The 14,991-nt window shown below is 43.4% G+C and overlaps 1 protein-coding gene across 4 annotated transcripts in view; it reads left to right on the forward strand.

Annotated features, from left to right (window-relative positions):
• The window catches only part of LOC115637097 (protein DDI1 homolog 2), a 39,052-nt gene that overhangs the window by 6,058 nt on the left and 18,003 nt on the right, over nucleotides 1-14,991 (forward strand). For all 4 annotated transcript variants that reach the window (XM_030537985.1, XM_030537988.1, XM_030537989.1 and 1 more), the window contains exons 2-8: nucleotides 3,590-3,719; nucleotides 5,023-5,253; nucleotides 8,125-8,251; nucleotides 11,657-11,784; nucleotides 12,408-12,536; nucleotides 13,577-13,680; nucleotides 14,307-14,496. In XM_030537985.1, coding sequence (XP_030393845.1) covers nucleotides 3,590-3,719; nucleotides 5,023-5,253; nucleotides 8,125-8,251; nucleotides 11,657-11,784; nucleotides 12,408-12,536; nucleotides 13,577-13,680; nucleotides 14,307-14,496 — 1,039 coding nt within the window. The remainder of the gene's footprint in view (nucleotides 1-3,589; nucleotides 3,720-5,022; nucleotides 5,254-8,124; nucleotides 8,252-11,656; nucleotides 11,785-12,407; nucleotides 12,537-13,576; nucleotides 13,681-14,306; nucleotides 14,497-14,991) is intronic.

A 14,991-nucleotide genomic window follows, 5' to 3' on the forward strand; every position in this document is an offset into this window, starting at 1 on the left:
TATAAAGTATGCTACTTTTATGGCTAATCCATTTTCTTGATTGCAATTACTTGGGAGCAGAAACTGGTTGACATCCTATTGAAAATTAGAGTAAGAGTTCTCGTTCTAGATTTTGATTTACTTCTGTGCTGCCTGGGGATCTCTAGTAGGAAGTGTCACTGACCTCCCTTTGTGAGGCACTTTGAGATATACTGATGAAAAGTGCTATATAAGAGCTAGGTGGTATTATGTACCAGTGTTAGACCAAGACCTTGACTGTACCAGGCGGTGCCTATCGGTTGGGTGTGGTCTTAACCTACTATGAAGTCTGGGCAGCTCCAAACTCCTAGACCTGTGGAAGATCTGTAGCAGGCTAAAGTATGCATAGCTGAATGGAGAGTGGGCAGTGATGGTACACATGGGCCCAGCACAGAATCTCATCAATACGGTAGAGTGGGGGAGCATATAGTGTCTTTCAGCACCATCGATCTGCTGATGGATGGAGAGATTCATTAAACAGATTGTAGTACAGGTGCTGGAACCAACCAGAGGTGGTGCTCTTCTAGCATAAGACCTCAGCAGCATGAATCAATGGCTTACAGATATTATAGTTTTGTTTGGTAGAGTTTGTAATAACATCCCCCTATACTCTGTATGGTAACCCCAATGACTAATAACTGAATTTTCAACACTCTGTAGCATCTATTTTTAAACATTTTCTAATAAAATTTTAAATCTGCACTGCTTTTGTTCTTGCTTTTAAAGGAAAGGCATTCCTGCTGTATTGTCATTCAAGCAGCAGAAAGCTAGCTGCCTTCCTGGTCAAGCATTCTTTGCAAAATCAGAGCACTTCATAATGTTGGGGGAGTCTTGGGCACTGCCCAGCTTCAGAGAAGTTAGTGACTTAATACTGGGCTGTCTCATCAGCGTTTGCTTTTGTAACGTTTCATACCACACAGAAGCAACGAAGTCAAATTAGTTCATTTTGCCTGTAAAGGAGGATGGTTAAGAGTGTGTTAAGTTGCTCTGCTGAGGGATATGGTGTAACTGCTGTGTGCTTAATTCATGCTTTGAGCTGTTAAGGTGAAAAGTTTAAAAATCCAATCCAAGCAAGAAGACAAGCTAAACCTCTTTTAAACTGATGAAGTTGTGTCTCCCAGAATGTCCATATGAAGAAACTGTCATTTAAGATTTGCAGGTGGAGGTCAGGTTTATTCTTAGCTTGTTTTTTTCCCTGTCAGTGGCATGACTAATGCATGTGGTGCACCACTGGGTGTGGTGTATTTAGTTATGTGAGATGCTGCTTTGACAATCATATCATCACAAACAAAGCTTCATAATGCCAGTAAGAGTTGGTTGTAATGTTTCTTCTCTGCTGATTTAAAACTCAACAAAATTTACACATGCCCTGGATCAAAATAGCTTACGAAGTATAAATGGAGCCTGGGTTGCAAACAGGAAGAACTAGAACTACTGGTGCAGGAGGTGAAACCAGGTATTATCAGGTGAATGGAAGCATGCTGGAATAGTAGTCATGACTGGAGTACAGGTTTTGAAGGATATGTGCTGATCAGGAAAGACAGAAATAAAGATTAACGTGGTGTAGTAACACTGTATGTTAATGATGAGGTAACCTGTAAAGAACTTAGAAGTGATGGAATGGAATGTTTGGGTCAAAATCATTTTGGAGAAGAATGGAAACAGACTCCCCTGGGATAATGCTTGGGGTCTGTTACAGAACCCCAAGATCTGATTTGAATATGGATAGCCCAGTGAGAGAAATACTATGGGGAATTGTGTGATTATGGGAGACTTTAATTTCTCCCATAATTGGCCTTGTTAGCACTACAAAAAGTAATTTTTCCTTTATTGATGTTCACCCCTTCTTGTCAACTGTTGAGAATAGGCCACTTCCACCTTGATTGAATTGGCCTCGTTAGCACTGACCCCCCACTTGGTAAGGCAACTGCCATCTTTTCATGTGCTGTAATATATATATATATATATATATACACTGCTTACTGTATTTTTCATTCTGTGCATCTGATGAAGTGGGTTCTAGCCCACGAAAGCTTATGCCCATATAAATTTGTTAGTCTCTAAGGTACCATACAGACGTCTCATTTTTAAAAAAATTTCTCTGATGTTGACTGGAGGACCTCATCTGGACTACTGCATGCAATTCTGGTCTCTCATGTTCGAGAGATGAATTCAAACTGAAACAAGTGCAGAGAAGGGCTACTAGGATGATCAGGGAAATGGAGAACTTACCTTATAAGAGGAGACTTGGGTTGTTTAGCCTAAATGAAAGCTCTGGAGAGATAGGATTGCTCTCTATAAATTCATCAGAGTGATAAACACCCGGGTGGGAGAGGAGTTATTTAAGATAAGGGCCTATGCTGGTGCAAGAACAAATGGATATCAGCTGGCCTTCACCAGGTTGAAATTAGATGAAGGTTTCTAACCATCAGAGGAGTGAAATTCTAGAAGACTCTTCAAAGGGAGTAGTTAGTGCAACCTTTTTGTTTCAAGACTGAGTTTGACAAGTTTATGGAGGGGATGATATGATAAGGTTGCATACTGTGGCATATGGCCTATCCACAATTGCTATTAACAGATATCTGCAACAGTCAGAGATGGCTCAGGGTCTAGCTGATTACCATATTTGGGGTTGGGGAGGAATTTTCCCCCAGGTCATATTGACAGTGACGTTAGGGGCGGGGGTTTGCCTTTCTCTGTGTCGTGAGAGAGAGGATCACTTGCTAGGATTATCTGGGTACATCTTATTTAAACATTTCCCTGCCGTTGCAGAGGCCTCGGGCACTGGTGCCCCTTAGTCCCTCTTAGGCTCTGCCTGTGGCACATAGTAGTCTAGTCTCCACTGGGCTCTAATACTTTGGTCTAACTTCAGTTGTTGGATTTAGTATGCGGATGGTGTTGGCCTGAGGGATGAGTTGTTGGTCTCTTCTGACTTTAGAATTTATTGTGCATTGACATAAGTTAATGATAATGTAAGTTTTTGTAAAACTGGATGTTATGGAAAGTCATGGCTACATGTTCACAATTCCACTGAAAACCTCATGTCCTCCTATCCTGTCCAGTATTCAACACTTCTGCCTTGAAATTTGTTAAGTTAAATGCTTTATTGCTGCTGTCATGTTTATGATGGGAGATCACAATTTAGAAAGTAGGCAGACAGTAGAGTTTTCGCTGAAGGTGATTCCAGGTTTATATGGGAATATGTAGAAATCAGGGCGTTATCCAAAGCTGCTCTAAAATCCTCCATTCTTCTTCTTCTTCCTTAACCAGCCCTTCTCAGAAATGCTATGTACTGTGAAACCATGTTGGTTTCCTGTAAGAATAATTCTCTGTGGAGCACTGCGTACTTATTTCTTGGGATCTATCTGCCTAGTGCACAGGGCACTTGATTTGCAGCAGTCTGATGAGAATTGCACGCTTACCAGTAATTCGTTTGGATTTGTCTTGAAATTTATAGTGAATCAGATTTAATGTTCCTAAGTAAAATCACCACTTAGGGTCTTGCTGTCAGTTCACTTTGTGCCATGCATAAGCTTGTTTCCTATCACCCTGTCTCTCTCCCTATATACAGATTGTCTATGCAGAGAGGCCTCTAACTGACAACCACAGATCATTGGCCTCATATGGCTTGAAAGATGGGGATGTGGTGATTTTACGGCAAAAGGAGAATGCAGAGCCACGACCTCCAGTCCAGTTTCCAGGTGAGAAACACTTCAGACTAACTTGCTGGGCTACCTGCTGTTGTCTTGCAGTCCCCCTTGCTATACCAGATGTCCATTGTACCCAGATTACCTTTAAACTGTGACTGTTTAGCCTTTTGATGCTTTGGAGGTTTTATTCATTGATGTGTGTGAAACTTAACTAATGTCGTCTTGTCACGGGTCTACTAATCTATTAAATTTAAAACGTCCCCTTTTTTCAGAGAGTTAATAACTTGATGATGAAAAATATACTTGGGGCAGAACGTTGGTTCATTAATAAATAAATACACCAAAATACTATTTCGTGTGTATAATGCATTTCATACAAGTGCTTGAGAAACTTCATAGTAGCCACCCTCAGCAAAACTGTTCTTGTTTAGGGGTGGGCTTTTTCTTTGCTTTGGTTACTTACAGGGTTTACCTCTTGCGGTGATGTTTTAGTCCATGGGTAGGCATGATTTAGTTTGCTGTTCGGGGGTGAGAGAAAAGTGACCAAAATAATTTGGTTCAGAAAAGCAGCTTCTGTGAAGTCATGTGGATTTTCATAAGGCTTCCTGTTCCTCTCCCATTCAGTATAATGATGCAGTAATATGCAGGCTGTGCTGCTCTTACGCATTAGAGGGTTGTGGCAATGTGTGCTCTGAGTACATTTTTTTACTAATGCACAGAGAAGCTGAAGCTTAGCAGACCCAATCACGTGATGCAATATATATTCAAAAGGTTCCTCAAGCCCCATAGTATGGAATTGGAGTCCTACTTCTACCACCCTTCCCTCTTTTAATTCTTAATCCTAAGAGTTCCCATTATAATTGTATCCTTTACAAAAGGAAATGTTGACTGCAGGTTATAGCAGGGGAATGGCTGTAAAGGTCCCAGCTCTGCCTCGGCTGGAAGATTGGTGGCGGCAGTGCAGGGCTTCAGTAATATTTTTCTTACTACAGTATCTTCTTTCATCTGAGGAATTCAGAAGCGCTTTGTAGATGGAGTTAAGCCTCGTAACCCCCTCATGAGGTAGATTGGTGGTATGCATATCTCCGAGTTGAAAAATTGAGTTGGAGGGGGTTAAGTGAGTTTCCCCAGAAAATGGGCCAGATATGGGAATAGATCAGTTACATAAATATGTAATAGTATTCCTAACCCACTAACCTGAATATGTTGGTGACACAGTGGAGCTCAGACGTGAATTCGCTATGTACATGAAATGTTAGTGTAGGTTGTTCAGCCATTCCACAGCTTTTGACTGCATTGTCCACAGCAGCTGAGAATGTGAAATGGTCAAACTGTTAACTCGTTTTTCCATAAGGTCTGCCCAGGATAGACTTCAGCAGCATTGCAGTGCCTGGGACGTCAGCTCAGCAACAGCAGCAACCAGCACAGCATCTTCGCCCATCACCTCCGGATACATCTTCATCCCCTCAGGGCTTGGACAATCCAGCACTGTTACGGGACATGTTGCTTGCCAATCCCCACGAGCTGTCCCTACTGAAAGAACGCAATCCACCCCTAGCTGAGGCCCTGCTCAGTGGAGACCTTGGTAAATTGGGATTTGGAGGCGATTGGTTCTTCCTTGCTTTGTCTGAGGCTGTTACATGGTAACATCCATCTGTGCTGAATTCTAGTACAAAGTAGTTATGCGTGTTCAGTCACACAATGGCTTCTTAGTGAGTTTAATGCTGACAGCATTGGAGGTGGAATACCCCTATCCCCAGAAGAGGAGTAGCACTAGCTAGCAACAGCTTTGCAAACTTCCTCCATCTGACTGCCGGTTTGCCTTGTCCTCTTTCTTGGAGGGATCACATCTGGGGAGTGAGATCAGTTTTTAGGACCAGTTCCATCCCTGGCCTCTGTACTGAGACTCCTGTCAACTGTATCAACTGGTAATTGTGTTACCACCCCTAGCTCTCTACAACCCAGACAGGAAATAGCTCATTTTAAATCCCATCCTACCTCCCTTGCAAAGGCCTGAAAGATATTAATATATGTCGCTACAGACATGGACAAAAAAAACCGAAATAAGAGAGGCTTCGAATCTCACTGGCAGGCACCTAATCTGGCAACCTTGTGGTCGCCCTGGGAACCAGTAAACAGTATTTATTTCACCATTCCTTTTGAAGAGTTTCCTTCAATGTATTTTTTAAAAAAATTAAATTTGGCTTTTTTAGAAACCAATTGTTAAAATCCTTCTGAGTGCTATCTAAGATGGTGGTGCACTTGGCAAGCTTAGTGGTATGATGCCCTCTGTGCTCTGCTGGTGAACACCTGTTCTTTGCTGCTCACACCTTGCTTTATTTGAGCTTTATTTTATTTATTTTTGCAATAACATAGAGCTCATTTAATGTGAAAACAGATCATTTGGAGGCATTAAAATGCATGGTTATAAACTCTTACTAGAGATCCATTCGTGGGAAACAGCTTATCAGGAACTTGGTTACTAATGTGGAGGTTTGGGAGAGATGATGGAAGGAAAAAGCACTCTGTAGAAGAGCCTCCCCACAGTTTTTCTCCTTTCCAGTACAGGAAGGCTGGAGGAGAGAGGTACAAGGCTTTTTTTTTTAATTCTCTATATTGATTTGATGTATATGAACAGTTGCAAAGAGCGAGGGAACACAGTAATGTACAGTGCTGTATGCCATATTACTAAAGCATACAATCCTTTCCATAAAACGTGTCTTTCACTGGCCCTCTTTTGAGCCTAGCAGTGTGTCCCCTATATCGGAGAGCTGGTTGCAGAACCACGTGAGATGTTCTTCCTCCCCATCCTAGGATGAGAGCACTGCTTCTAGGGCTGGCTGCCCTTGATGGCGCAAGCACACTTGCGGTACTAGTGGTGCAGAGCTCTAACTACAGGATCCCAGGACTAGTTCATCTGCTGCTTTTTTTGTCTAATCTGTACAGTAAACTCTCGTAATTCAGATTTGGTACAGCTCTGTGCATTCAGAGGGTGGATTATCAGGTTATACTGTCAGAATTTGCCATCAGCATTTGGGCAGATATCCAGGTCTGCTCTCACTGTAGTGTCCAAAATACATCAAGCTTCAATGCATATGTAATTGTGTTAGGTGCATTACAATACATTAAAAGGCACCATCTATACAGAGCATGGAGCCATGGAAATCAAAACATCCTACTCCTTGCAGAGTCGATAAGTTTTCAAGGCCAGGTGTATTTGGAACCACTGCATTTTCTGAAGTGAAAGCACTAGCTACTGTTGAAACAACTGTTCTGATTTTTGAATGCAAGTGGGGTTAGGAATGCATTTTGTTGTGTACAAACCTTGAAAAAACATGGCTGAAATTTTCGACCATTGGTATCTAAAAGTTGTGCATCTAATTTTTTTTCAATAGTGACCACTTCTTAACTCCCATTACGTGTAGATTTAGGAATCTAACTGTAAGAACTCAGACTTGTAAATCTTGGCCTATGTTACTTGGTTTAAAAATAAAACTGCTGTTTGAAGCCTGTGATGTCATAGAACTTTGACTTTGCTCAGATGCAAAATTAATCTATGTCCAGTGAGTTCTGCTGCTGTCTTTTTGGCGGAACATCTGGTTTTGTCGGCAACATGGTCCAATGTACAGCGCACCATACTGGGATTCAGAAGACCTAGATTACATTCCTGGCTATGCCACTGACTCAGTGACGTTGTGTAAACCAACTGACTTTGGTGCCTCCATTTCCTCATGTTAAAATGAGTGTGGGTAATGACATCCACTTTTGTAAAGCGTTTTGAGATCTATGGGAAAAATGGTAAGTATCATGGTTATTGTGAGTTCAGTTTCTCCTAACTGGGAAAAAAAAAAAGTTTGACTAAAGATTGTTCTACATACAAATGAATAATTTAGACTAGACTAGAAGAAAAAAATGCTGAATTTCTGACTCCTATTCTGGATGTAACTTATTTGCTGCTTTTGGAGTTGTTCTTGCATGATATTGGGTAGATCTTGCTGCAGTAAAGCAATGAACATATTTTTTAATAGCAGCTCTTTGATTTAAATATCGCGGTGTCTCTGCACATTACATTTATTTGCAGACAATGGAAAGATAAATGTAGGGTAACTTCAGTTCATTCAGAACCTGAGAACTCTGTTATGTCTACATAGGCTCTTGGGCATCAGGCCCAATTGCAAGGAGTTCAGTTCACTGAGATGGGAAACAAAGTGGGAATCTCGAGCGAGTACGTGATCAAGCCCGTGAGTTTTCTCTGTGCTGGCTGATTTTTCAAGTAGCCCTGGAATAGAGCCCACTGCTGATGGCACTAGTCACTTTACCTTTCAGTGGTGGCCAACATCTTTAAAAGACACTGTTTTGCTACAAGTTTAATAGCATTTCATTTGTAAGAGTAATTTCCAGTAAACGGTGTCTGTGCATCTAACTATGGTGTTTGTATCTGTTTTTGTTACTGCAGAAAAATTTACCCGGGTGCTGGTGGAGCAGCAACAGGACCGAGCCCGCCGAGAGCAGGAGAGAATCCGTCTGTTTTCAGCTGACCCTTTTGATCTTGAGGCTCAGGCAAAGATAGAAGAGGACATAAGGTAGCAAACCTAAGTCCAAGGGAGAGCTCTGGACCACTTTTTGGGACCCTGTTCCAGTTGAAAAAGCATTTTTGGGGTCTAGTTGGAATCGAGAGGGGCAGGTAGATGCAGCATTGTCTCCCATTTGTTGACTCTGCCACTTCTTTTGGTGGTGTGGTCTCACCCCTACAGCCATCGGAGTAGAGGTGGTCTTGGTCATCTCTCTCGACACAGGGGCTGCAATTTCCCCAAATCTGGTCAGAGTCTTTGTTCTTTTTCAGGGACCTTTCCCAATTCTGCAGTGCGTCTCCGTTAACTAGCCAGTAGAGAGCACTGCATAGAAACTGCTTAACCAAAATTCCCTGGAGAGCCTGCAAGTAGCTGCCTGGGGTATATTGGATCCCCTCAAGCCTGAGGACCAGGGCTTACAAATGTAGCCCCTAACCCATGTCTCCTGGGTATGTCTACGCAACGAAGAAAAACTCATGGCTGGCTTGTGCCAGCTGACTCAGGCTGCAGGGCTGTTTCACTGCTGTGTAGACTTCTGGGCTCACTTCACAGGGCCCTAGGGCTCAAGCTCCAGCCCGATCCTGGACAGCTACACAGCAGTGAAACAGCCCACAACCTGAACCCCATAAGCATGGGTCAGCAGGCCAGGCCAGCCCTGGGTGTCTAACTGCTGTGTAGATATACCCATTGAGCCGTGGTCCACACTTACAACTTATGCTGGCATAGCTCCCGGTGTAGATGCCTTTGACAGAAGAGTGCTTCTTGTCAGCATAGCTAACATTGGGGAGGTGGTGTTTCTACACCAACAGAAACTCCTCCTGTCAGTATAAGCTACCTCCCCCCTGGGCGGCTGTAAGTTTGGTGGTGCAGATATAGCCCAAGTCTCTGCTTAGTTGCAGATTTTGAGCACGGTCATTGTCAGAGAAGTGGCTCTGTAAAAATGGCACCATGCTGCCCCTGGTTTACTTCCCCTTTGTATCTTTTGTATGCAACTTCAAAGTCTGTAAGTCCGAACAAGGCGTCTCTCACTGCCAGTGCTAGAGGCTCAGGTAGGTACTGCCTGTGGGAGATGAGGTCTGATTCTTCTGTTTCTTACATCATTCACAATACATTTTTGAATCAGACCACAGTAAGCAGTTTTGCTGATGTATGAGAACATTCTGCTTCATACAATAGGCTCATACTGGTTTTGCAGACTTGGCAGTGCTAAAACATGCATTAGTAATAGGGAAAATAATCATTTGTTATATTGTAACGACTACAGTACAATATAACAAAGCATTTTGCACTATGTACATGTTAAGTATTTTTCAGTATTTCACAATACTCTTCAAACACTGACTAAACAAAACATCTCCATGAGCTATTTAAGTTGTGTCGTTATCCCCACTTTTATAGATAAGTGGAAACTGAGGCAGAAAGAGCAAGTGATTTGCCCACAGCTAGACAGTCATTTAGTGACAGTGGGGATCAGAACCTGGGAGCTGCTAGTTCTCAGTATTAGTCTCTGATCACCTGACTCAAGCCCCTCTCTATTAGATTTTGTCCCCATGAAAAGATGGGTTGGGAGCAGATGCTGTGTGCAGCATAATACATGCCACATTCTACAGAGCCATGTTTCTAATCTTTATGCACATTTTAAGGAAAATCGGGGGGGGCAGGGGTCGGACCAGGGTTTTTTGTAATCAAGCTGATCCTAAATATCTGCCAGTCACATACACTTCCTTCTTCCAACTGACTTAATCTGACGTACTCTGAGGGCCCAGTATGTGTTGCTTTGAGCTAGATCATGAGTAAATAAAGCCAGGGCAGCCTAGTGGCTGTGCAATACGCTGCTTTGCAGTTGTCCACAGTAGCAATGTGAGACTCACTGGTATGGCGCCTCCTGCTGGTCATCTGGGAATTAGCTCTTTTCCAGTGTATGAAGCACTCTCTGGAGGCCGGTGTCTCGCCTGCCGCTGGCCCCATGTCCCTCTCAGACCCAGGTGCCCCTTACACTGGGGTTCTGCCCCAGCAGTAACCTACAGTCTGGATCTCCCCTCCCAGGGGAACCCCCGACCCTCTAAACTGCACCTTGCCTCACTGGGGCAAACTGCAGCCTGTAGTGGCCACTCATCACTGGCAAGGGAGTTGGACCAGCCTAACCCCAGGCTGCACCTCTGCAGCCCCAGTACCTCCGTAGGCCTTGCACAAGGCCTGCAACCTGGGGAGTTACCAGGCTGGAGCTCCCCAGCTCCTTTTGCCTTTCCCCAGCACCACTCTACCTCAGGTCCCCTCTTTCCCAGGCAGCCAGGTCCTTCTCTCTCCACAGCTAGAGAGAGACTGCCTCAGCTCACTGGCTCACAGCCCTTTTGTGGGGCCAGCTGTCTCCCAATTGGGCGTGGACCCAGCTGTGGCTGCCTTCCCAATCAGCCTACCCTCTTGGCTCTGTGGGGCAGCACTTTCCCAGGGTTGTTTTAACCCCTTCAGGGCCGGAGCAGGGTGATCGCCCCGCTACATCCACCTTGTGTTCTCAAGCAGCCACGTCTTAGAGCACTGCATATTCCTCTCCAGTGTCCCCTTCTGGAAGGTGTATGGAATATCACTGACTGTCTCCAAAGGGAGTTGCTTTTTGCCTTCCTGTGGTGGAGGGAGGATTGCTATAAGGTAGGAAAAGGGCAGGTATCTTCCCTCCTACTGAAAAAAAGGGAACCTATCTCTTTAAACTAGAGACCCTTTTATATTGGTACATGAGCTATTTCTGGCAGGGTAGCTGCAGATACCCAACATGCTCAAGGTTACTGCAGGCACGGAGCTTCATTTCATTTGGCTTATATCTATCTTGCGTTCCTTTTTGTAGCCTTGAATTTGTAGAGAGAATTTGCGGTGCTGTCACTGCACTCACAAGAGTTTCATGTAACCTGTCCCAACCCTGGTACTCGCAAAAGGGATGAATCTACTGAAATGTTATACAAGCATTTTGGAACATAACTTCTTGGGATCCTAGTGTTGTAGCAGAATGACTAATAAATGTGCAGCCTTTTGCCCCGAGTTCTTTTTGTTAACTCTGTAATCACAGGTTTTTGTTGTGAACAGAGAATCAGTTGCAGGTCTCCAGGTGCTAAAGTGCATCTGACCACTTTACTCCAGACTGCTGCACTGGGTCTATTTAAAGTGCTACAAGGAACATTCTTTCCTTCCTGCTTGCAAGCAACCTGATGCCTCTGGATTAAGGCAAGATTTTTTGCTAACATCTGCTAAGTAGGCTTGTGTGTAACTGCTGAAGTACGCCTTTCACAAGGTCTTCATAACTGGTGGTAGTGGGGAGAGGGAAGATGACAAATCTGTTTGTCATCCTTGTAAAGGGGAGGCTTTATAAATATGCCGTTTCTGCTCACCGAAGGCATGTTTCCAGTTTCTGGTTTTCATTTAATTCAGGCAACAAAATATTGAAGAGAACATGACAATAGCTATGGAAGAGGCCCCAGAGAGCTTTGGCCAGGTGGTGATGCTCTATATTAACTGCAAAGTCAATGGACATCCAGTGAAAGCCTTTGTTGACTCAGGTGATTCTCCCCATTTTAAATCTCTTTTTACGCTCTTTTCCTCCCCCTTTTCCTGGCTCTTTAAAGGAAATAGTAAACACCACAATAGGTCAATTTGTAGCATTCCCTTCCCACATTAAAGAATTATGAGATTTTAAAGGATCTAATTAAAATCTGAATGTACTTTCTGTCATTATTCAACTGAATTAAAAATATTTGCGATGTGTGTTGTGGTTAAAACATGACCAGGAGTCAGAATTTCTGGGTTCTAAACTTGCCTTTGCTGCTGGCCAGCTGTGTAACCTTGGACGAGTCAGTCTGCCTATGTGCCTCAGTTCCTCTAACTGTAAAACTGAGATTTCCTTTCCTTTATAACACAGAACACTTTTCATCTGTAGATCTTAAAGTGTAGGTGTTCAGCTTTATTCTAACTCCATAGCCATAGCAACCTTCAGGTGGTAGTGGGTGGCCTTTCTGTATACACACAGAGCCATAGTATAATCCAATGTCTTTATGCCATAATATAATTCCCTGACTGCCACTGAGTCTTAGATTAAAATCTCTATACTGGAGGAGATCCAAATTTTTAAACTACCCCTTGGTTGTTTTTAAATATTGCTAACTCCTCTTGTCTCTGCTGGTAGGTGCCCAGATGACCATTATGAGCCAAGCTTGTGCTGAAAGGTGTAACATCATGAGACTGGTGGACCGGCGCTGGGCAGGCATTGCTAAGGGTGTGGGCACACAGAAAATCATTGGCAGAGTGCACCTAGGTAAGTAGTGGTACAACGGGATAACTTTACCAGTAATAGCTTGGCGCCAAAGAGTGTCTGCTTTAATACTGTAAACTTTGGGAACTGCTGTAGAGTGGATGAGCTTAATGTGATCTTGATAAATTCTTACACCAGAGACACAATAACCAGGATTCCATCACGTTTAATGTTTTCATAATAAATAGGCATATCTCCAATTATTATTTTATTTATGTCCTAGAACTGGAATGGACCTCAAAGGTCATTGAGTTCAGCCCTCTGCCTTCACTAGCAGGACCAAGTACTTATTTTTGCCCCAGATCCCTAAGTGGACCCCTCAAGGAATGAACTCACAACCCTGGGTTTAGCAGGCCAATGCTCAAACCACTGAGCTAACCCCCTTCCTACAATCATCCTAACATTTTAATTCCAGTAGGTCTAGAGCCCCCATACAAATACTGAGGAAATCTTGATTCCTGGTGCTAACTGGTTATAAATAGCTTTATTCTTTGGTATGGGAGATCAGGATGGGGGTAATGGGCAGTGTGAATTGTTCAGGGTAGAATTCCAGTGCAGCTGAGTGTATCTCGTTCTGCAGTGAGGAGAGCACTTCAAGATATCTGTGTTCTTGCACAGGTTTCTCTGAAGAAAATGCCATACAAGGAAATATTCTCCTTATTGCTTAAGACATTGACTGTGAATTAAAGCACCAAAAACAAAATTCCACACACTAAGCAGTTGCATGCAGCTTCTTTAGCTCTAGTTTGAGGGGTTAGTTGATCAGTTCCTACTGCACTGCAGATCCAGTCAGCTTTTTAAATAAAGGGGAGGAAATAATTAGCCCCTGGGGGCTAGCAAACTCACAGTAATCACCAGGGCTGGCTCAGAGTAGACTTTTCCACAGCCAAGTCTATGTACATTGTGCTCTGATTCCATAACTTACCCACAGCGGCTTTGTATGATTTCTCTTAGATAGAGAGATACGTACAGTAGAATCCTCATGCTGCGGTGCTTGAGCACTTCTGGAGGGCAGGTAACATGGTGTTTTCTGTGTGCTTCAGCTCAGGTTCAGATTGAAGGGGATTTTCTGCCGTGTTCTTTCTCTATCCTTGAAGAACAGCCCATGGATATGCTTCTAGGACTGGATATGCTTAAGAGACATCAGGTAATGGAATCAATTGGTGCTGGTTTTGCAAGCAATCCTTGGCTCTTTCATAAGTCATTAAATGTAAAATCGTTATCATCCTTTATGAATTTTTTAGGATTAAAAAACCTCTGAGACATGTTGACATGGTTTTCCCATTGATTATGGGGGAAGCACTTATACCTTTCAGGTTGAAAGTACTTCATGTCTTGTCCCAGCCTAAAGGTCTTTGCTCTGAACTCTTGGTGCCTGAAAATCCTCTGAGGTCTGTACATGAGCAATTTAGAATAAAGACTCTGGGAAGTCCTCACTTGTAGCCGTAATCATAGTAGGGCTGAAGAGCAGGAGGACCATAATTATTCAGGAGCTGGCTAATAGGAGCAGCTGTAAGAAGCCACTTGGCACATTGAAGGCACAGGCTGCTGAGCTATTTCTACCCAGCATTTGTTTTTAGATCTACCAGTTGTTAGCACCTTCTTGACCCTTCTTCATCCAGTTTATGTAACTTTTCACTGTGTTAACCCCTTGATGTTTGGAAGTGACTCTTTCTAGTGCATTGTTTAATGTGTCACTAATTTATCTATTCTGGTCCTGTTTTATGACTGACGGTTACCAAGACATCATTTGCATGTGTCCTCTTTTCCCAGTGTTCCATTGATCTCAAAAAGAATGTACTAGTGATTGGTACCACAGGATCTCAGACAACTTTCCTTCCAGAAGGGGAGCTCCCAGAGTGTGCAAGACTGGCATATGGGCCAGGGCGGGAGGACATGCGGCCGGAGGAGATTGCAGACCAAGAACTGGCAGAAGCTCTGCAGAAATCTGTAGAGGAAGCAGGTACCACAAGGAGCCAAATCAGAGTAACAGTTGGCAGAGTGCTGTCAGTAACATGTCAGCTCTGTGTCCTGTCACTAGAAACCTCCTCACTTTTCTCAACTGTTCTAGTGCATCTTACTGAATGTAATGCCAGTGATGAGCAGGGGGACTTTACCCTCTCTTGCAGAGCCTCCTGATTGCTGCACTCTTTTCCTTGGGAGATCTAAATCAGATCTCTTTGTGGACAATACAGGCCGATGGGTTGCTGTGCCATTTTAACTTGGTCTTTCTTTGTGGTTGACTAGTAGCTCTCCCAATCCTCCCTGCCTCCATAGTCCATTAATCTTGTTGTTTTTAGTGTACAGCAAGGGGACAATTTCAGTTAAGTGATATTTTAGCGATTTTAATGGGTGGGGGAGGGTTAAAGGAGGGCCTTGTGGCAATAGCCATGAGCCATGCTCTAATCCCCACAGTCTATACAAATGCTAAAGGAAAATTGTAGTGAGTAGTTACAGA

Source organism: Gopherus evgoodei, chromosome 18 (genome assembly GCF_007399415.2).
Source record: "Gopherus evgoodei ecotype Sinaloan lineage chromosome 18, rGopEvg1_v1.p, whole genome shotgun sequence".
Classification (NCBI taxonomy): domain Eukaryota; kingdom Metazoa; phylum Chordata; order Testudines; family Testudinidae; genus Gopherus; species Gopherus evgoodei.